The sequence below is a fragment of the Macaca thibetana genome, chromosome 16 (assembly GCF_024542745.1).
Source record: "Macaca thibetana thibetana isolate TM-01 chromosome 16, ASM2454274v1, whole genome shotgun sequence".
NCBI lineage: Eukaryota > Metazoa > Chordata > Mammalia > Primates > Cercopithecidae > Macaca > Macaca thibetana.
The window spans coordinates 20,784,468-20,806,980 of record NC_065593.1 but is presented as its reverse complement, the minus strand read 5'-3'; the positions used below and the strand labels follow the sequence as shown (position 1 = coordinate 20,806,980).

General features: G+C 53.7%; 1 protein-coding gene across 2 annotated transcripts; it reads right to left on the bottom strand.

Moving 5' to 3' along the window:
• Positions 1-1,293: 1,293 nt before the first annotated feature.
• On the bottom strand, positions 1,294-11,343 carry RFLNB (refilin B). 2 transcript variants are annotated; one of them, XR_007720186.1, is made up of 4 exons: positions 11,021-11,343; positions 7,120-7,223; positions 2,212-4,807; positions 1,294-1,409 (listed from the first exon to the last, which is right to left on the bottom strand). XR_007720186.1 is itself a non-coding variant. In XM_050763595.1 (3 exons), exons 1-3 carry the CDS (start codon positions 11,234-11,236, stop codon positions 4,477-4,479), a joined length of 651 nt encoding a protein of 216 aa, XP_050619552.1. In that variant the 5' UTR covers positions 11,237-11,343; the 3' UTR covers positions 1,294-4,476. The 2 variants fall into 2 exon arrangements, 1 of the variants encoding a protein (XP_050619552.1); XM_050763595.1 differs by having other exon boundaries at positions 1,294-4,807.
• Positions 11,344-22,513: the final 11,170 nt, after the last annotated feature.

The following is a 22,513-nucleotide window of genomic DNA, read 5'->3' as shown; positions in this document are numbered from 1 at the left end:
TTTTGGTTCCTTTAGCATATGGCTATCAACAGAATGACCAGTCACTTTATTGTGTGCAAGCATTTTGGTGGACCTACATTTTCATTTCTCATAGATAAGTATCAAATTATATTTAACCTTAGCTTTAATCTGCATTTCCCTGATATCTAATGGTTTTGAACATCTTTTCATGCACTTATTTTCCATCCATGTATCTTCTTTTATGAACTGTCTGTTCAAGTCTTTTGCTCATTTTTAATAGGGTTGTTCTCACGGCTGTAACCCCAGCACTCTGGGAGGCTGAGGTGGGAGGATCGTTTGAACCCAGGAGTTCAAGACCAGCCTGGGCAACACAGAGAAACTCCATCTCTACAAAAATACAACAAAATTAGCCAGGCATGGTGGCACATGCCTGTAGTCCCAGCTACTCAGGAGGCTGAGGATGGCGTGGGGCCAGGACGTGGAAGTTAATCCATAATTGCACCACTGTCTGGGTGACAGACGAGACCTTGTCTCAAAAAAAGAATGCTGGCCGGGCGTGGTGGCTCACACCTGTAATACCCACACTTTGGGAGGCCGAGGCGGGCCAATCACGAGGTCAGGAGATCGAGACCATCCTGGCTAACACGGTGAAACCCCATCTCTACTAAAAATATAAAAAATTAGCCGGGCGAGATGGCAGGTGCCTGTAGTCCCAGCTACTCAGGAGGCTGAGGCAGGAGAATGGCGTGAACCCGGGAGGCAGAGCTTGCAGTGAGCTGAGATCGCACCACTGCACTCCAGCCTAGGTGACAGAGCCAGACTCCAAATCAAAAAAAAGAAAAAGAAAAAGAAATGTTGACTTAAAGAGTTCTCTACATATTCTAGATACAAGTCCTTTGTCAGATGTGAGTATTTTCTCCCACTCTCTGACTTACGTTTTCTTAACGGAGTCTTTAAAGAACAGAGGTTTTTAAGAAAGAAACATCTAATAAAGCCTCAGGAGCAGCAGCCAGGAGGTCTCAGGCAGGAGCGAGGGGAGATGGTGGATCCCTGTGCTGTTACCCCTAGACCCAGGACTCACCCACCACAGGGAAGAATTGTGTGGGACGCCTGCAGGGAAAGGCAGAAATGCTATGTGAATCTGCCTCAGGGCAGGATCTGTGCTGAGTACATGTTCCTATATAAGCAACGGTAGATAAAATAGAGGCATTCGCTGAACTGCGGTGAATCCAAAGTCAACAGGGCGGATCAGCATTCAAGACGGAGCTGCATCTCCAGGACATAATTACTTCCCAGTCATCACTACTTTAAAAACAGAAGCATCTCTCTAAGTTTTGTTTTTTCAGATAATTTATTGTTAAATGAAGACGTCACAAAGCGAAATGGAGTGGGGCAGGTGTCAAAGGTAAACTGAAAACATTGTGTCTTCCAGACGCTGTTCTGCTTTCCTAAGGTTAGAAACAGTAAAAGTGTCAAATGAAAAGGTACTCGCTCAAATTGTTTTTTAAAAAGGTCTGTAATTTGCAAGGAAAATAACTTTTCACTAAAAATATCCTTATTACATGAAAGCCATTATTTAAGAGACGGAGAAAAAAGCTTTTTCATTAACAAATAAACAGCATCTCTCAGATACACTGAGGGATGTTTGTTTTTAATCAGTGGTCTTAAAAATCACTGCTTCCACCCTGCAAACGAACATGAATCCACTGTGGATGGCGTCCTCTGACCCACCTGAAACGCTCTCTTTCTCTCCACACACTTCCTTTTCTGCAACGTTCAGCAAAGCAGGTTTGGAGAGAAAAAGGATTAGAAAGAACTACAGTTGGTTCCCTGGTGAATAACTTAACACAATAAAACCTGGTTTTCCATTTGCATTACACATTCACAATCGCTCACTCCTACTTACTTTACTGACATATTTCAGACTCTCTCCACACCTAGCATGATTTGCCTGAACTTAATACAGTCCCCATAAGACCCAAAAAAATCTCCTAAGGACGTCTGAGAACACAGCGGTGTTCAAAGGCCACGTCCTCCCACGCAACGCCCACGCCTGCCACGCAGCCGGTACTGTTTCCTGAGCTCATCCAAGCAAGTGTTTCCATGGGGCAGGGCAAGGCCTTGAGGATCCCGCTAACATAACTTAAAAGTTATTGGGAGGCCGAGGCGGGTGGATCACAAGGTCAGGCGTTCGAGACCAGCCTGACCAACATGGTGAAACCCCGTCTCTACTAAAAATACAAAACTTACCCAGGCGTGGTGGTGAGCGCCTGTAGTCCCAGCTACTCAGGAGGCTGAGGCGGGAGAATCCCTTGAACCCGAGAGGCAGAGGTTGCAGTACTCCGAGATCGTGCCACTGCACTCCAGCCTGGGCAACAGGGTGAGACTCCGTCTCAAAAAAAAAAAAAAAAAAAAAAAAAAACATTGACCACTTAAATGACCACAGCATGAAATCAGACAGAAAATCCATTTTTATCAATACATGCTGCGTCACTTGCTCTTCCAAACACAGGAAGCATTTTTTGCTCTGCACGTGACTGAGGATACCATGGGTGCCAGGGTGCCCCCTCACTGGGTCCCAGCCGAGCTTCAGCCCGGCAAGCGCAGACCACGGGTGGACCCCAGGCTGTGTCCACAGGGTGCTCGCATTGGTTAGGGGCACCGCGGACGGACGCTGTTGTCTGCAGAGGACAACGTGGCTCTCCAGGCCTCCAGCGACTGCACACGACGGCAATTATCACCGCACCTGCTGCTGTGGCCCCGGGGCACCACGGAGCTCTCGCTTCTGCTTTCGGGACAGATGGAAGCCGTCCACAGAAACCCGGAGCCGCAGAGGAGCGGAGCTCACGGTGCCCGGTGACCCTCGGGCACTTGACATCATTTGGATGTATTCAAAGGAAATATCTAGTTTGTTCTTTCCAATCTTGGAAGAAAACAGTAAAACCATCTGCCACTTTCTTTACTCAGACACCACAGGGGTTGGCAGGAGGTCCCAAGAAGAAGGGGCTGGGGGAGGATGGGGTGGTGGGAGGCAGAGCCGAAGCCACCAGGCCCCGGTCCACCACCACTGCCCGGCCGGGCCAGCCGAATTCTCACGGTCCCTGGGAACACGGCAGTCGAATGCCACTTGCACCTGTGCGGTGGCTAAGAGGGACGTGCAGCCACAGCGGCCAGGCTTTGACATCGCTCCCTACTGTGAATGCACCTTGTCTGCTGTCGGCGGGTGGGCACACGGATTTCCTCGCCTTTTTTTCTGCCATATTTTTTAGAGATGGAGGCTCACTATGTTTCCAGACTGGTCTCGAATTCTTAGGCTCAAGAGATCCTCCTGCCTCAGTTTCCGAGTAGCTGGGACCACAGGCTCCAGCCACCGCGCCCGGCCTTCCTGGCTGTTTGAATTAGACTTAAGGCCCTAGCAAAATCCCTCTGCAATTCTGATGCCATCGAAATCCTAAGAATGAGTCAACCCCGGCCCCTCTCATGATGAACCAGGTCATCATTGGTGTCTGCCTCCTCCGGGCGGCCGCAGGTCTTAGCCAGGGCCACCGGTTCGTGTCCCAAGTGTCCACTCCCCTCGCGGACTCCCCAAAAAGTGTGTTTTCCAAGCATACTCTTAGAAAGCTGTTTCTCTCAAAAAAGGTCCTCCGGCTCCGTTTTGCCTTATGAAAAAATGGGAAAGTAATTCTGAAAATATTCCAAAAGGCCAAAACACCTGTCCCAGACTCACAGAAGCCTGCGGACGGTCAACACACGCCAAGGGTTCGAGGCGTTTTCTCAGAGCCTGTGCTTGGAACTGATGGCGAGGAAGTAATCGGGGCCAAAGCCACACCCGGCGGCCCCGGCCTGGCCTTCCCAGAGCGGCAACACGAACCTTTTTTTTTTTTAAGGCATCTTACATTGTGGTTTGGGATTTTTTTTTTTTTTTTTTTTTTTTGATATCATGAAAAAAGATTTAGAGAATTACAAGAGTTTAGGTTAACAGGAAACATAAACGGAGATGGAAATTTAAAAACAAAGGAACGGAACTCAACCCCCCACAGATCCAACCCACGCAGGTGTCCCCGTTTACTGAATTAGCACCACTTTTGCACGGTGAAGACACCCGTGGCTGAAATTTCTAAAATCTCACTTTTTCCACCCTCTTCTTCGGACAAACTGGCCATGGAGGGAGAGCTCTCCTCCCCCCTCCCTACCCCAGATGGTTGCTGCTTTCCTGCGGTCCCGGTGGTCTTTTTGTTGCCTCACCTGATTGAGGCTCTGGGGAAACACAGCAGCAAACCAGGACATATACTCCCTCTAAAAACAGCTTAAACATCACAACACAAAGATCTCAATAATTATGAGAGGCAGTGATTTTTTTTTTTTTTTTTTCTCTTCCCCCGGCCGGGCTTGGAGGTCTCTCTAGGTTAGACTCCTCTGGGGCTGGAATGACACGAAGGGTAAGGTCGCCCGGCTTGGCCAGGGCAGTCGGGGGCAGGACAGCGGAGCAGCCGGTCCGACCCCGGCCCAGCCGAGTCAGCGGTCGTCGGAGAGGTCGTCGCCGCCCAGGAGCTCCGTGGCTTCGAGCTCCACGCTGGACAGAAACCTCCGCGTCGTCTTGCGGCAGTTGTAGTCCAGGGTGGTGGTGTAGACGGTCTTGGGGTACTTGGGGTAGACGATGGTGGTGCTGAGGAAGCGCGTGGGCCTGTGGCGCGGCTCGAAGCGCACCTCGGCCTTGTAGCTGCGCCAGGTGCCGTTGGGGATGCAGGTGACCGTCTGGCTGCAGGAGGCCACCGCCAGGCCCAGGGGCAGGTGCACGTCGTCGATGAAGTGCCGCTCGGAGTCGTACTTGACCGAGGAGGTGTACCTGCGCGGGAGACATAAGGCCGCGTGAAGCCGCTCCTCTGAGCCAGGGGCTTGGGGTCCCCACCGTGACTGAGTCATTTGTGGGGCGCACATGTAGAAATAGGGTCACAGAGTCCGCAGAGTACTTACTATGTGCCAGGTACCCTTCTAAGTACTTTACTTACGGGATCCAACTTAATTTCCCCAACAACCCTGAGAGGACACCGAGGTGCAGAGGTGAAGGTCACAGCGCCGCTGAATAGCAGAGCTGGGTTTAAACACAGGGGTGCAGGATTCCTAAGCTTATCCCGCATCACTGGTAGCCACTGCAGGCAGCAGCCCCTGGATCCCGCTCCCACTCGTGTGAGCTTAAGACCTTAGCCAAGTTACTTCACTCTTCCGAGCCTCCGTTTCCTCTTTTTTTTTTTTTTTTTGAGATGGAGTGTCTCTCTGTCACCCAGGCTGGAGTGCAGTGGTGCAATTTCGGCTCACTGCAAGCTCCGCCTCCCGGGTTCAAGCGATTCTCCTGCCTCAGCCTCCCGAGTAGCTGGGATTACAGGCGCCCGCCACCACGCCCTGGTAATTTTTGTGTTTTTAGTAGAGACAGGGTTTCACCATGTTGGCCAGGCTGGTCTCGAACTCCCAACCTCAGGTGATCTGCCTGCCTCAGCCTCCCAAAACGCTGGGATTATAGACATGAACCACTGCATCCGGCCTCTTATTTTTTTTTTTTAAACATATCTTTTATTCTTTGTAAAGATGAGGACTTCCTGTATTGCCCAGGCTGGTCCTAACCTCCTGGGCTCAAGCGATCCTCCTGCCTTGGCCTCCCAGAGTGCTGGGATTACAGGCATGAGCCACCGCGCCCACCCTGTCAGCTAGTTAATGAGAGGACAAAGGAACCCAGAATGCTGGTTCTGAAAGTTTGGCTATACCAAATATTAACACTTTGTTCACCTTGGCATTTGGTTTGGGGACCCTCCCCAAACACAGGTGTCTGACCTTACCAATGAAAGCCAATTATCATCTTGATTTCCATAAGATAAATTAGCATCTATGTTCCTCAGGCACTTAATTTTTTCAAGTCTTTCTTTTAATTTTGGAAGTGATTTTCTTCTCTTTTCTTTTCTTTTTTTTCTTTTTTTTTTTTTTTTTTTTTTTTTTTGGAGATGGAGTCTCACTTTGTCGCTCAGTCTGGAGTGGTGCAGAGGTGTGATCTCAGCTCACTGCAGCCTCCACCTCCCAGGCCCAAGCGATCCTCCCACCTCAGCCTCCTGAGTTGCTGGGACCACAGGCGTGCATCACCATTCCCAGGTAAGTTTTGTATTTTTTGTAGAGACAGGGTTTCACTGTTGTTGCCCAGGCTGGTCTCGAACTCCTGGGCTCCAGCCATCCTCCTGCTTCAGTCCCCCAGAATGCTGGACTCTAGGTGTGAGCCACTGTGCCTGGCCCAGAAGTTAGTTTTCTTATAGAAGCAAAAGCTTTAATGCATTTTACTGAATTCTTATAGCTTTGTAGATACTGAAAAGTGTATGAGTGGCACATGCAGACACATCTAACAGCACTGCCTCCAACCAGCCCTACCCACTGGTCAGGTGAGTAAGAATCAGTATTCTTTTCTGTGAGTGGAATGGAAATCTCGTCTCTCCTCCGCAGGCAAGCAGTTAAGAGGCTGGTGGGAGTCATGGCCCCATTTTGCTCAAAGCACAAGCTCCACAGGAACAAAAGGCTGAACTGCTCACCTCCCAACTGATGAACCTCGCCTTTGTTCCATGTCAAAGGGCCTTTGTGTGGATGCAGCGGAAACTCCAGCTCTCAAACCACCAGGTACCAAAAGTGAAACTCCTTTCTCTAAAAAGACCTATCTTTACCTGAGTCAGTCAGTGCATCTTTGCCCCCAGCTAATGCTGGATGAGATAATCCCCAGAGGAAGACCAGTGCTCAGCTAGTGAATTATACTCTGAGACAAGGTTAAAGGACCTCAGAGCGGGGGTTGGCAGGCAAGGGAGTAGGGGCAGCAGCTTCTGGAAAGAAGAATTAATATTTGACAAAATTGTAACCCTCTGACGGCCGTGATTCATGAAGTGCAAAAAGAAAATGCAGAACTTTATACAAATCACGATCTCATTTTCATTTTGATGTTAAAAGCATGCCTATATATTTAACGGGTTAGAATGCAGAAACAGAAAGAGGACCCACCAAACTATTAATCATCTTTGTCACATTTTTGCAATTAACTAATTTTTTATAACAACAAGCATGAATATCTGGAATAAAAAATAAAAATTGTAAAAAAAAAAAAAAAAGAATAAAATTGGGGCCTGCTTTATTTACCTTACTTCCTTTGGTGGTAAGGGGTCAAACTCCACTCCTTCGCCAAAGGACAGGGGACACAGCCTCAGCACACAGCCGGGAGTCAGGGGGAGACACGCTGGACTCTTCAAGGACAGAGAAGAATGCAGTCAGAGCTCTTATGGGCCATTTCTTTTCTTTTTTTTTTTTTTTTTGAGACGGAGTCTCGCTCTGTCGCCCAGGCTGGAGTGCGGTGGCACAATCTCAGCTAAATGCAACCTCTGCCTCCCAGGTTCAAGCAATTCTCCTGCCTCAGCCTCCTGAGTAGCTGGAATTACAGCCATGTGCCACCATGCTTGGTCAATTGTTTTGTATTTTTAGTACAGACGGGGTTTCATCATGTTGGCCAGGCTGGTCTCGAACTCCTGACCTCAGATGATCCGCCCGCCTCAGCCTCCCAAAATGCTGGGATTATAGGAATGAGCCACTGCGCCCAGCCCCCACAGGCCATTTCTAAGCATCCTTTGGTGGTAAGGGGTCAAACTCCACTCCTTCGCCAAAGGACAGGGGACACAGCCTCAGCACACAGCCGGGAGTCAGGTGTGCCCATAGAAGGCTGTGGCTCTGAGCCTCCAGCTGATGGGCCCAACTGGGATCTGTGTCCCCGGTGCTGGGCACACCAGAGAAACGCTGGACGGGGAGCCGAGAGGTCTGGGTTCAAATCCCAGGTTGACCACGACTGTGCCGTGTGCCCTCAGAGGAGTCACATCACATGCCCTGTGACCTTATCAGCACAGCAAGGCAGACGCCCCCTTTCACTGCTAAGGTTGTGTGAACAGCTGCAAAGAGGAAACGAACGTGAGCCAGACCGCTACCCCTCGCCTTGTGGTGAGAAACTTTGGTGAGCAGAGGCTCACCTCACCCGAATCCTCCATTCTGTAGCACTCCCTCTGTCACTGTCTCAGCAAGACTCTAGGAAAGGTAAAAATATATATATATATATGCTGCCAGGGAATTTTTTGTTTTTTAACTAAAGATTCAATCTGGCCAAGCACCGTGGCTCACACCTGTAATCCCAGTATTTTGGGAGGTGGAGGTAGGAGGATCCCTCGAGCCCAGGAGTTTGAGACCAGCCTGGACAACATGGCAAGACCCCATCTCCACAAAAAATACAATTAGTTGGGCGTGGTGGTACGCGCCTATAGTCTCAGCTACTCAGGAGGCTTAGGTGGGAGGATGGCTTGAGCCCAGAAGGTCAAGGCTGCAGTGAGCTGAGATCACCACTACACTCCAGTCTGGGCAACAGAGCGGGCAGAGCAGGAGACTCTGTCTTTAAAGAAAAAACTTTCATTGGTAAGATGGACACCAGGCCGGGCACAATGGCTCACACCTGTAATCCCAGCACTTTGGGAAGCCAAGGCAGGTGGATCACCCAAGGTCAGGAGTTCGACACCAGCCTGGCCAACAAGGTGAAACCCCATCTCTACTAAAAATACAAAAATGAGCCAGGCGTGGTGCTGTGTGCCTGAAGTCCCAGCTACTGGGGAGGCTGAGGCAAGAGAATCGTTTGAACCCAGGAGACAGAGGTTGCAGTGAGCCGAGATCGTGCCACTGCACTCCAGCCTGGGAGACAGAGTAGGACTCCGTGTGAAAAAAAAAAAAAAAAAGAGACAGGTGGACACCAAATGTTCTCCGTCACCCTCCACTATCCAGAGTACTCAGTGAACCAGAGCACAGCAGTACTTCCACCCCGCCAATGCATGGGATGTTCTGATTATCCAAGAAGGCTCACTAGAAGGCAGCTGCATACTAGACAGAGGTAAGAGGCCCTGGGCATGCGGGTGGAGGGCGGCAGCAGAAACGCTGATGTGGTGTGTGTGTCCAGCCTGCGGCCAGGGCAGGTGGACGACAAGGCCAGATGGGGCCAGAGGGGAGGACACTGAAGGCCAAGTTGAAGCCAGCCCCGCCTTGGGATGGTGCTAGTTTTCACCCAATTTGCAGGATCAGGGCATCTGTGTTAAGCGTGCAAAGATAAACACAGTGCGGAGTCTGAACTCAGAAGCCCTTTATGTTCCCTGGTTTACTTGGGATCTATCATTTTCTTTGCCTAATTTGAGAGAAGGATGTACATTTGCGCCAGGGCGTGGAGTTAGCGGCCCCACCCCCACATCTCCCAGGACGGAGAAGGAGGCAAACGTTTCTATCATGAGACCAGGACACGGTGTGTCAAGTGGGGGCATGGGGTGGAAATGCGAAAGCCAAAGGGGACCAGGATGGAACACAGAGGGTCCTGAGGGTCCAGGTCCCGGACCTGGGTGGAGGCTTAGCAAGGCCAGGATGGAGACACAGAGGGACCTGGGGGTCCAGGTCCTGGACCTTGGTGGAGGTTTAGCAAGGCCAGGCTAGAGGAGGGGGTTGGGTGGGAGCCAAGGTCAGTGAATTGTGTGTGTGTGTGTTGGTGGGGGGCAGGGGGGTAGGGTACATAAGGTGCGGGCGCTGGCCTCTGCAAACAGCTCCCAAATAGTGACAGTGGGCCCTGCTCTGCCCCCAGTTCTCTGGCTGCCAGACCCTGCCCAACAGAAGGGGGCACCTCCCAGGTGTCCCCCTGAGAAGGCTGGTGATCTCTGAACCCCCCATCGCCTTCTTCCAGGCATCTACAGGAGCACTCGGTTCTGTGCCTTCTCTGCTCTTCCATCCCCGCCCACCCGACAGACCCTCCCTGAGCACGGCCCTTGCTCCAGGCTGAGGCTGGGGTGATGAGGGGCAGCAGAGGTTATAACAGACACATGAATGAAGGGCCACTGGAACAGGGATGTAGCTGCGGGCTCTGGCCCCTGGGAAGCACCAAGGAGGCCTCCCAGAGGAGGTGACGTGAGCTGGGCGTTGAGGTGCCAGCAGGACACCTCCTGGGAGAGGTAAGGGGCCCTGGGCATGCGAGTGGAGGGCGGCAGCAGAAACGCTGGTGTGGTGTGTGTGTCCGGCCTGCGGCCAGGGCAGGTGGACAGCAAGGCCAGATGGGGCCAGAGGGGAGGGCAGTGAAGGCCAAGTTGGAGCCAGCCCCGCCTTGGGATGGCAATGAGGAAACTGCCCTGATGCCCACCGGGAGACAGGGTGGGAGGGGCGAGACCACCAGCACCACCGGGGCTCCCGTGGGGATCCCTAGGGACAGCAGCGGCCGCCGCCGACTTCACCCGGGGAAGGGGGCTGGATGTCCCCATCCCCGGGGGGCGGGGCCGGGCTGCAGCCCCACTTCCAGCTTTTCTGAGGCTGTGGGCAGGATGTGGCTTCCGCAGACTTCTAAGTAAAGGCAGCAAACACCAACATCTGAGCGACTCCCAAGGCAAAAGATTAGGTGGAGTTTTTTCTTTAAATGAACATTTTAAAGTAAAGTAAACGGATCACTCTGTCGAAGTTTCCACCCACCTAAAGGCCTCCCAGCCGTTTTGTGCGGGACCCGGTTCCCCGTGTTCAGGCCAAGAGGGGCCCCGGGAGGCCGCAGGCTGGGCAGGACCTTCTCTAAAGGTCGGGAAGGCTCTGGCCCCTTTGCTCTGGGATGCGGAGCCCGGGGCACACCCGCTCCCGGGCCGGCTGGGAGGAGGCGAGCAGCCCCGTGGGAGCCCAAAGCCGCGGGGTGTCGGGCCGGAGTCCGGGGGGCCGGGGTTCCCTCCAGGCGCCCCCCGCCCGGCGAAGGCAGGAATGTGGCCGAGCCGCAGCCTGGCAGCCCCGGGGGCCGCCACCCCGAAGGGAGGAGACGGCGGCTCGCCGCTCCCGGGGCTCCCGCGCCTCCCAGGCGATGACAATTTTCCAGCCACCGGCTCCAGCTGGCCAGGCTCGCGGCGCTCCCGCCCCGGGCTCCCGGCGATGGCCGCCCCGTCCCGACACCGCGCCCGGGGGGCGGGAGCCGCTGCGCTCGGAGGGAGGGAGCCCGCGCGGGGCCACTCACCTGAGCCGCGGGGGTCGCCGCCGCGTCCGGCTCCAGCGCCCCCGGTGCCGGCGCGCGCTCCCCGCCGCCTCCGCCGCCCCCGGCCGCCGCGAGCCCCCAGTGGCTGGGGCTGGGGCTGGGGGGCAGCCCCGAGTCCGGGCTGTCCAGGGCGCCGTCCCCCTTCTTCTTCGCGTCCACGAGCTCGGGCACATCCTGCAGGCTCAGCCGGCCCACCATGGCGGCACGCAAGGGGGCCCCAGGCACCGGCGCCGGGGTCGCGGGACAGCGAGGGTCGCAGACGCGGGCCGGGGCCGCTGCCCTCCCGGCCGCCCTCCCTGCCCCGCCGCCCGCGCGCCTCCGGGGTCTCGCAGCTGCCGGCCCCGCCCCGCCTCCGGCCCCGCCCCCGCCCGGCAGGCCCCGCCCTCTGGCTCCCGGCCCCGGCCTAGGCCCCGCCCCGCCTCCGCCCCCGCCCCGCCCCCACACGACAGGCCCCGCCCTCTGGCTCCCGGCCCCGCCCCCAGAGGCCGATCCCCGCGATGGGGACACCGAGCGCTAAAGCCCCCAGCCCAGGCCGGGCGCGGTGGCTCAAGCCTGTAATCCCAGCACTTTGGGAGGCAGAGACGGGCGGATCACGAGGTCAGGAGATCGAGACCATCCTGGCTAACACGGTGAAACCCCGTCTCTACTAAAAATACGAAAAACTAGCCGGGCGTGGTGGCGGCGCCTGTAGTCCCAGCTACTCGGGAGGCTGAGGCAGGAGAATGGCGGGAACCCGGGAGGCGGAGCTTGCAGTGAGCTGAGATCCGGCCACTGCACTCCAGCCTGGGCGACAGAGCGAGACTCCGTCTCAAAAAAAAAAACAACAAAAAAAAAGCCCCCAGCCCAGTCTGGCCCCCGGCGCGCTACAGGTGGACGCGGGGACCCGCTCGCGCTGGAGCTCTGGGGGCGCGTTGACCCCTCGCCCTGTCCCAGCGGGACCGGGGAGGCGCTAACAGCTTCCGACCTGGCGGTCGGGGGAGCCAGACGGAGCAGGATCCCATCCCGCAGAGGCCTGGGGAACCGGGCGAAGCCAGCGAGCAAACAACTGGAAATTATTAATAGCTAATGCGCTTCGTATGGCCGCAGCCGCCTGTTGGCCCAGGAAGGCGGGCTCTGGCGCTCCTGCCCGTCCCGGAGGAAAGGCTTGTCTTCAGGGGCTCCGCAGGCGCGGGTCACCCCGGTGCTCGGCTGGACAGGCCGTGGCCACACAGGACACGCAGCGCAGAGACCTGCGGCTGGCGCAGACTCGTGGACAAGCTCAGCAGGTTGACCGCGAGCTGCCTCTAGGGCCGCCGGCCGCCCAGTGGGGACCGCAGGTTTTCCCTCCCAGGGGCTAACCGCGCTGCCCACCCCACGCCGGGAGAATCCCTTCTGAGAAACAGACAGCACTTCTCCCCAGCCCTTCGGCTTGACAACGAACGAAGCCTTATCCTGAGTGGGAACCCGTCTCCGTAGCTGCGGGGTGTAGGACTGGGCTGTTCCCAAATCCAGTCCCTTTTCTCACAGGTCTCCGAGGTCAGCAGAAACTGCGGGGAGTCCCCGCTCCACCAGCAGGCCTCCCCTGGGGGTTCCGATGGGTGTTCAGACGAGGGCCTGGAGCTGGAACCTCACCCAGACCTACAGGACAGCTCAGAAGAGGAGTCACACCCTGCACGTCCCTGGCTGAGACAGTGGCAGCCCAGTCCACATCCTTGCAAAGATCAAGGATATTTGTCCTGCTTGGGACAGATCTGTTAAACTCAGAAACTCAGAGCAGGTAGATCTTAGAGACCCGCTGGCCAAGTTCCCTCCACTTACGTCCCTTACCTGTCACTTTCATGTAAGGAAACAGAGAGCGATTTCACTTGCCCTAAGTCACACAGCTGATCCGAGACAGCTTGCTGCAAACAGAAAGCCAGCATCATCCCTCCACAGAAGGTAAATCCTGGCACACACCTGTGTGCTGGGAGGTGGTTCATTCATTCAGGGTCTGCGGGAATAAATGACAAAATCCACAGGGCACAGTCCTGGCCAAATGGGCAGTGCGAGTGTTACCAGGAAGGGGTCGTGATCCAGACCCCCAGAGAGCATTCTTGGATCCCGCGCAAGAAAGAATTCAGGGCGAGTCCATAGAGTGAAAGCAAGTTTATTAGGAAAGTAAAAGAACAAAAGAATGGCTATTCCCTAGAGCAACCCCTACGGCGGCTGGTTGCCCATTTTTATGGTTATTTCTTGAGGATATGCTAAATAAGGGGTGGGCTATTCATGCCTCTCGTTTTTAGACCATCTAGGGTAACTTCCTGACGTCGCCATGGCATTTGCAAACTCTCACGGAGCTGGTGGGAGTGTAGCAGTGAGGACGACCAGAGGCCACTCTTGTGGCCATCTTGGTGTTGGTGGGTTTCGGCCGGTTTCTTTACTGCGGACTGTTTTATCAGCAAGGTCTTTATGATCTGTATCTTGTGCCGACCTCCTATCTCATCCTGTGACTTAGGATGCCTTAACCGTCTGGGAAGGCAGCCCAGTAGATCTCAGCCTCATTTTACCCAGCTCCTTTTCAAGATGGAGTCACTCCGGTTCACAGGCCTCTGAGGCAAGGACGCAGCTGTACCTCCTACCCCTTTGGATCCCACCATCTGCACAGCCAGGTGGCATCACAGGAGGAATCTCAGTGCTTTCTGGGGTTGTAGAAAGACGGTTTGTTGGTAGTGGGAGACCTGGACTCACTGGAGGGAATTTGCCTGCCAAGCATGAAAACCTGGTTAGACTGGGAAAGGTGTCCGGGAAGACGGCGGGCCTGAGGTTGTCCTCTGGGTTCAGGAAGCCAGATCTACTAAAAGGGCTTGCCAAGGTGCCACTCTGGCACTGAGGAGAGGTTCCTGTCACCCAGCATGGCCTCCTTTTTTTTGAGATGGAGTCTCGCTCTGTCGCCCAGGCTGGAGTGCAGTGGCATGATCTCGGCTCACTGCAAGCTCCGCCCCTCGGGTTCACGCCATTCTCCTGCCTCAGCTTCCCGAGTAGCTAGGATTACAGGCGCCAGCCACCACGCCCAGCTAAGTTTTTTGTTTTTTGTATTTTTAGTAGAGACGGGGTTTCACCGTGTTAGCCAGGATGGTCTTGATCTCCTGACCTCGTGATCCACCTGCCTCGGCCTCCCAAAGTGCTGGGATTACAGGCGTGAGCCACCGCACCCGGACTTTTTTTTTTTTAAGACAGAGTCACAGTCTGTCACCCAGGCTGGAGTGCAGCGGTGCGATCTCGGCTCACTGCACCTCTGCCTCCTTAAATCTGGGTTGAACTCCTGGGTTCAAGCGATTCTTCTGCCTCAGCCTCCCCAGTAGCTGGGACTAGAGGCATGTACCACCACACCTGGCTATTTTGTATTTTTTGTAGAAACGAGGTTTTGCCATGTTTGTCAGGCTGGTCTCGAACTCCTGACCTCAAGCGATCTACCCCTCTCCCCCCTTGGCCTCCCAAAGTGTTGGGATTACAGGAGTGAGCCACCGCTCCCAGCCTTCCTTCTTTACAGATATGCTGACACATACAAGAAATCAGAAGGGCTTGGAGAGAATCCAGCCCCAGGACTGACACTGATGGAGAAGCTGAGGTGGAGACCGGGGTCCCATAAGCAGATTCCCCCAAACCGTTCAGCCACCACCCCACCAATAAGCTGCACCAAACACTGACACCCCTCATGGCTCCCACAGTTCTGTTCAGACAATCAAAATACGCTGAGGAGGGGACCGGGCCCGGTGGCTCACGCCTGTCGTCCCAGCACTTTGGGAGGCTGAGGCAGGTGGATCACCTGAGGTCTGGAGTTTGAGACCGGCCTGGCCAACATGGTGAAACCCCGTCTCTACTAAAAATACAAAAATTAGCTGGGCGTGGTGGCAGGTGCCTGTAATCCCAGCTACTCAGGACGCTGAGGCAGGAGAGTCGCTTGAACCTGGGAGGTGGAGGTTGCCGTGAGCCAAGGTCACGCCCCTGTCTTTAAAGAGCTCAAAGAGAAGCCTAAGCCAACTGGAAGTGACATGAGGGGAACCCAGAGAGCACCCGTGGCCTGGCCGAGCCATCTTCTTGAACTCCTCGTATTCCAACCTGCCTGAGAGTCCTTCTGGGTGGGAGAGAAGGCGATTTTCTTTGTGCTTACATAAGAGCCATGTGGCTCAGCCCCTGGAATAAGGAGTGTTTCCATAGTCCTGAGCAGTGAGTCTACACAGCTAATCTGCTTTGGACTTTCGAAAGGGCCTCGCTACTGGGCCCATCGTCATCCTGCGTCTTATCTAGATGTTTTCCAAAGGACATTGCTTAAAGAAACTCAAATCAAATCCTGGGAAAGGCAGCCCATTCTACCTTTACCAGCTCTGAAGACAGGCCTGCTTTTGAATAACAGCTGGGATATACCTAGAAATCAGGGGCAAGTCAGACAAAACAAGCAGGCCCCAGGAGACCAGGGGCTTGCGCAAGACAGGTCTCTTCTCAAAGCTGTCCTTCCAGAGCGGGGCCCTCAGCCCTCCGCCTGGGTCATGGAGATGCGGTGTCCTCAGAGGACTTGGCTTCTGGCCTGAGGCCTCTCCCGGCAGGGTCTGAAAAACAAAAGCTGCCTCACCATGAATGCCAGTCCTGCGTTTTTGTTTTTTTCTGCACTAAATTAAGCCACTGCCCGAATGGGAGTTAAGTCAGACAGGAAGAGGGCAGAACCCCCACACCGCTGCTGTGTACTGATTCGGAACAGCTTGTTGTCAGTAAGCCCCGCCAGACAGTGAATTAAACACACCCTGGGCCCCACATGCTGGCTGCTGCCCTGTGCCCGACACCTTCCCGCTCCCAGTCCCCAGGTCTTGGGTTGTTCTGTGGCTCATGATGTGTGGATTTGCCTGCTGTTGAACCAGGTCTTCTCTTCCTTCAGACGCACCAGTCAACCCAAATGCTTTTTGAAAAATAGAACTTTACGGCCGGGCATGGTGGCTCAGGCCTGTCATCTCAGCACTTTGGGAAGTCGAGGGGCGGAGATTGCTTCATCCCAGGAGTTTGAGACCAGCCTGGGCAACATAGTGAGTCCCCAACTCTATACTTTTTTTTTTTTTTTTTATAGAGACAGGGTCTCTGTCACACAGGCTGGAGTGCAGTGGCACGATCACAGCTCATTGCAGCCTTGAACTAGGCTCAAGCAAGCCTCGCACTGCTGCCTCCTGAGTTGCTGGGACCACTGGAGTTCACCCCCCACCCACCCAGCTGTAAAGCTCTACTTTTATAATTTATGTTTATATTTTTATTGCTCTATTTTCATAATTTATAATTTTTTTTTAAACATTTATTTCTATCTTTGTAGAGACAGGGTCTTACCGTCTTGCCCAGGCTGGTCTTGAACTCCTGGGCTCAAGCCATCCTCCCGCCTCGGCCTCCCAAAATGCCAGGATTACAGGTGTGAGCACCGCATCCAGCCATCTACAAAATTTTTGTTAAAATTAGCCTGGCATGGTGGCATGTAACTGTAGAGTCTCAGATTCTCAGGAGGATGAGCTCAGATTCTCAGGAGGGTGAGCTCAGATTCTCAGGCGGGTGAGGTGGGAGAATCACTTGAGCCCAGGTCAAGGCTGCAATGAGCTATGATCACGCCATTGCACTTCTGGGTGGTGGAGCAAGACCCTGCCCTAAAAACGTTTTTAACAAAAAGTTATTTTGCTCCTTATTTTAGATTAAGGTGATAGTTTTCAAAGAACATCGAAAGGGATCTGTCATATTCAGTAAAGAAGCGAACTGAATTAAAAACACAAACCTGATACAACACAACCCATATGAGTGTACGCACACATGTTGATGAGGTCGGTTAATAACCCTGAGCCTCTGGGACTCGCAAAGATGGCCTGAACCAGATAGAGGCAAAGGGCTACCAAACTTCTCACTTTTAGGACTATCAGGTCTGAAGGAACAGGCTGGCTTGTTTTGTTTTTTGTTTGTTTGGGGTTTTTGTTGTTGTTGTTGAGACAGCTTTTTGCTCTTGTTGCTTAGGCTGCAGTGTAGTGGCACGATCTTGGCTCACTGCAACCTCCACCTCCCGGGTTCAAATGATTCTCCTGCCTCAACCTCCCGAGTAGCTGGGAATACAGGAGCCCGCCACTACGCCCGGTTAATTTTTGTATTTTTAGTAGAGACGGGGTTTCATCATGTTGAGATCAGCCAGGCTGATCTCGAACTCCTGACCTCAGGTGATCTACCTGCCTTGGCCTCCTAAAGTGCTGGGATTATAGGTGTGAGCCACCGTGCCCGGTTGGCTTTTTTTTTTCCCTGATCTCTCAGTTGGGAGACCATCAGTTTGGTTGGAGACGTGGGGCCTGGCCAGGCCCAAATGATGACACAAACCCAGACAGCAAGTGCAGCTGGCATCTGTCAGTCCAGTGTGCCTGGTGTGGGGAGTCCCCTGATGCCCGTCAAACACGGCTCCACTCTGGAGGCCTCTTTGTAAGCTAAGAGCTGATTCTCCCTAATGCTCCCTAGTTACACAGAAAAGGACCTTCCTTGTCTTCTGCAAAATAAATCCAGATGGGATTTTGCAAAGAGCTGGGGCACATGGCCTCCTTGGAGCTGCCTCAATACACTTGCACTTCTGGCTCCGTTCTGCATATTCGCACTGGACGAGGACTTGCAGGCCAGAAAAATAGCCCTTGGGCTGAATTGCTGGAAGACCGTGCTGTCATTATCTCTGGGGATCAAATGTCTGGTCTGTGTGGCCACACTCCAAAGGCAGGCTCAAAGTTCTCCACAGTCCTCTAGGACCCCTTGAGGATTTGGGTCTGCGGGGGCTGCCGGGAAGGGACGGAGAGCGAGGGCCCTTGGAGGCAGCCTGTTTGCTCCACACAACGACAGGTGACCAGCTGTGTCATTCCCAGGAGCCGCAGTGGCTTCATGCATCCCTCTCCTACCCCAGTTCAGAGCAGAATACGTGTAGGCTGGAGGCAGCTGTGGTTCGCAGCATGATACTTGCTGAAGACATTTACATGCTTTGAAGAAATGTGTTTCAGTTTTGGGTCTTTACTGAGAATGAGCCAGAGGGGGAAGAACTTGGGGTGAGGGACGGTCTTATCTCTTCCGAGGCCACATCTGCCTGGGGCCAACTGGGGCTGTGTGGTTGCCCCTCTCCCCCTCCCTTGTAGGACTTCCACCCCCATCTCCAACCACTGACAAGTACGTCTGGGAATCCTCGAAGGCGTCTTTCATAAGAATCCCCAAAGGTGTCTTTCATAAGCTCATAAATAAACCTGCTCACACACATGGAATGCCTGCTATTAATTTTATTGTCTTTTTCTAGCCCTCACTGTCCTGGCCTCTGGTTCTTCTAAGGTGTGTGACAGTGAACCACCATGGTCCTCCGATAGGGTGCCCCTGCTGCGAGCACCATCGGGCCCTGCAGCCGCTTGGGAGAGGTGGCAGCAGTGGCACACGGGTACGGTCCCCTTGCCCTTTGCTCCTTGCCCCTTGCCAGGAACCGCCCAAAGCCCTGGGCACTGCTGCCAATACTGGTGGTAGCAAAGGGCCCCTGTAGCTCGCAGGCACTAGGCTGTGGTTGTTCTGCTGCAAAGTGCCTCTCAGTCCTCCTGGTTACAGGGGTAGGGTGGTCCCAAAGCCCCGTGGCTTCCTTTATGTCTGCCTTCCCTGTAGGGTTCAAACTTGAACCCTAGGGCCAGGCGCAGTGGCTCACGCCTGTAATCCCAGCACTTTGGGAGGCCGAGGCGGGTGGATCACGAGGTCAGGAGATCGAGACTATCCTGGCTAACAGGTGAAACCCCGTCTCCACTAAAAACACAAAAAATTAGCTGAGCATGGTGGTGGGTGCCTGTAGTCTCAGCTACTCGGGAGGCTGACGCAGGAGAATGGAGCGAACCCGGGAGGCGGAGCCTGCAGTGAGCCGAGATCACACCACTGCACTCCAGCCTGGGCGACAGAGCAAGACTTCGTCTCAAAAAAAAAAAAAAAAAAAAAAAAAAAAAAAAAAAAAAAAAAAAACCAAAACTCGAACCCTGCAGGGCTAGACAAAGACACAAACATCAAGTTTTAAAAACACCCCTTTTGAGGGCTGGGTACGGTGGCTCATGCCTGTAATCCCAGCGCTTTGGGAGGCCGAGGCAGATGAGTCACTTGAGGTCAGGAGTTCAAGACCAGCCTAGTAGCCAACATGGTGAAACCCCGTCTCTACTAAAAATACAAAACTTAGCTGGGTGTGGTGGTGCATGCCTGTAATCCCAGCTACTCAGGAGGCTGAGGCAGGAGGACTACTTGAGCTCAGAAGAGATCAGTATGGGCAACACCGTGAAATGCCATCTCTACAAAAAATACAAAAACTAGCCCAGTGTGGTGGCGTGTGCCTATAGTCCCAGCTGCTTGGGAGGCTGAGGGGGGAGAATCGCTGGAGCCTGGGAGGCAGAGGCTGCAGTGAGCCAAGATCGCACCACTGCACTCCAGCCTAGGTGACAGAGTGAGACTCTGTTGAAAGAAAGAGAGAGAGAGAGAGAGAGAGAGAGAGACGAAGGAAGGAAGGGAAGAAGGGAGGAAGGGAGGGAGGGAAAGGAAGAGGAGAGGAGGAGAGGCAAGGCAAGGCAGAGAAGGGAGGGGTGCTGGGCCAAGGTGGTGGCACCTGGGAGGCTTATCTGGCATCCTGACAGCAAGGCTGGGAGGCTGGTGGTGAGCACCTGGCCCGTGCTCATCTTCCCACCTCTCTGGCCTCTACTGATGTGTAACTTGTTCTGCTCAGCCATTGAGCGCCACTCTCTGCTTTTTTTCTTTAAGACAGAGTATCTGTGGCCCAGGCTGGAGTGCAGAGGTGAGATCTCAGCTCACTGCAACCTCCGCCTCCCAGGTCCAAGCGATTCTACTACCTCAGCCTCCAGAGTAGCTGGGACTACAGGCACCTGCCACCACACCCATCTAATTTTTGTATTTTTAGCAGAGACGTGGTTTCACCATGTTGACCAGGCTGGTCTCGAACTGCTGACTTCAAGTGATCCACTCACCTCGGCCTCCCAAAGTTCTGGGATTACAGCCGTGAGCCACCTTGCCTGGCCATTATCAGCAATTTTTAATTTAATTTAATTTAATTTAATTTTGAGTCTTACTCTCTCATCCAGGCTGGAGTGCAATGGTGCGATCTCAGCTCACTGTAATCTCTGCCTCCCAGGTTCCAGTGATTCTCCTGCCTCAACCTCCCGAGTACTGGGACTACAGGCGTGCACCACCACACCCAGCTAATTTTTGTATTTTTAGTAGAGATGGGGTTTGGCCAGGCTGCCTGGGCTGGTCTTGAACTCCTGACCTCAGGTGATCTGCCCACCTTGGCCTCCCACAGTGCTGGGATTACAGGTGGGAGCCACCACACCCAGCGCTACTCTCTGCTTTGGTATCCACGTGCCTCCTGTTTTGCATTCTGCTTGTCCCAAATCCAGGTCTCGGCCAATGTGCTGGTCCTTTCACTACTGGGAGCTTGGGAGCTCTTAGCAGCCATTACCTGCCCATGATGGGGTAGGAGGGACTCTGTGGTACACAGAGGCCTGCCCCTTAGGCCTCTCTGGCTGAACAGCACCCTCAGGTCCTCACTCTCTGTCTCCTGGCACTCTACTGAACATAGAACTTCTCTATGGGGGCTTCAGCCTCGCAGGGGAATTGCTGGAACCCAGGCAGTGGCTTCTAGATTAGGATCCTCTCTAGCTGATGGGGGTTTCTCTCCTACTAGGGCTCGGCCCAGAGTGCTGGGGCTCCGGCTTTCATCTCAGGGACCTACAAGCCTTTAAGCCTCTCTGGCTTTTCTTTTCTCACCTGCTGGGCAAAATCCACTTTCTTTCTTTTTAGGTGGAAAAAAATGTTTATGTCCAGACGTCCCGTCCCTGTGGTGATAGTGTGGATTGGTGCAAAATCCTTCAGCATTTTGGTGCTTAACATTTAAAGGCAGACTTTTAGAATAAGAAAACAAACCAAAACAGCATTCCAACATTCTTACATGGATGGCATGGAGTCCAAGATTTTTGTCTCTACTGAAGAATTACAAAAGTCTACACAAGAATTCGAGCAATTATCTCGATACCGTCTGCACCTGAGCGCACGGCACAGAAGACGCCCCACCTGCTGCCGCGGAAAGGGGCAAAGAATAGAAACAACACTTAACAGCAAAATGTGACCTCACTACCTATACAAAGGATGATCACTGATATCCTGAGCGAACCAAGAATCACACCTGGAGGACCCGTGACCGGGAGGAAGGGCACAAGCCACGCACTGGAGGACCCCCGACCGGGAGGAAGGGCACAAGCCACGCACTGGAGGACCCCCGACCGGGAGGAAAGGCACAAGCCACGCACTGGAGGACCCCCGACCGGGAGGAAAGGCACAAGCCACGCACTGGAGCACAAGCCACACACTGGAGGACCCCTGACCGGGAGGAAAGGCACAAGCCACGCACTGGAGGACCCCCGACTGGGAGGAAGGGCACAAGCCACGCACTGGAGCACAAGCCACGCACTGGAGGACCCCCGACTGGGAGGAAAGGCACGGGTGTTTACTCAATAGACCTTGAATAAGAACACTCTCTTGTAAGACACAGTTAGGTCACAGCCGGTCTTGTGCAATGAAAACCAAAGGGGAACTTCTGCTTACTGGGTTTCTACAGATAGAGATGAAACTACATCCTCTATCTCAACAAGCAGGAAAAACCACCCAGGGTGAGTGAGGATGTGCGGTGGGTGCCCACACACCCACCATGGGGGTGTGCAGCAAAACAAACTGCAGCAGGTGTTTTGGCAAGAGCTGGCGACATTTCAAATGTACACGTCCTTTAATCTGATTTTTTTTTTTCCTTTTTGAAACAGGGTCTCGCTGTCACCCAGGCTGGAGTGCAGCGGTACAGTCACAGCTCACTGCAGCCTTGACATCCCAGGGTTCAAGTGATCCTCCCACCTCAGCTTCCCGAGTAGCTGGGACTACAGGAGTGCACCACCACACCCAGATAATTTTTTGTAGAGATGGGGTTTCACAGGGTTGCCCAGGTCACTCTCAAACTCCTGGGCTCAAGCCATCTGCCTGCCTTGGTCTTCCAAAGTGCTGGGATTATAGGTGTGAGCCACCATGCCCGGCCTTAATCATTTTAAGTGGAAATGTAACCATTTTAGGATAATGTCCTACAAAAATGTGAGTACATGCAAGCAAAGACATTTGCAGAAAGATTTTCAGAGATGACGCTATCCTAATACCAAAAAACTAAACACAGCCTGTTGGCTATGCTGCTAGAAGACTGGCTGTCTCAGTCTGTTCACGCTGCTATAATAAAGGGCCACAGACTAATTGATAAATAGTAGATCCTTGTTCCTTACAGCTCTGGAGGCTGGGACGTCCAAGATCAGGTGCTGACGGACTCCGTGCCCAGTGAGGGCTGCTCCGCTTCCAAGATGGTGCCATGTTGCTTGTTACGTGGCAGAAGGCAGAAAGTCACAGGGCATCACACAGCTCACCTGC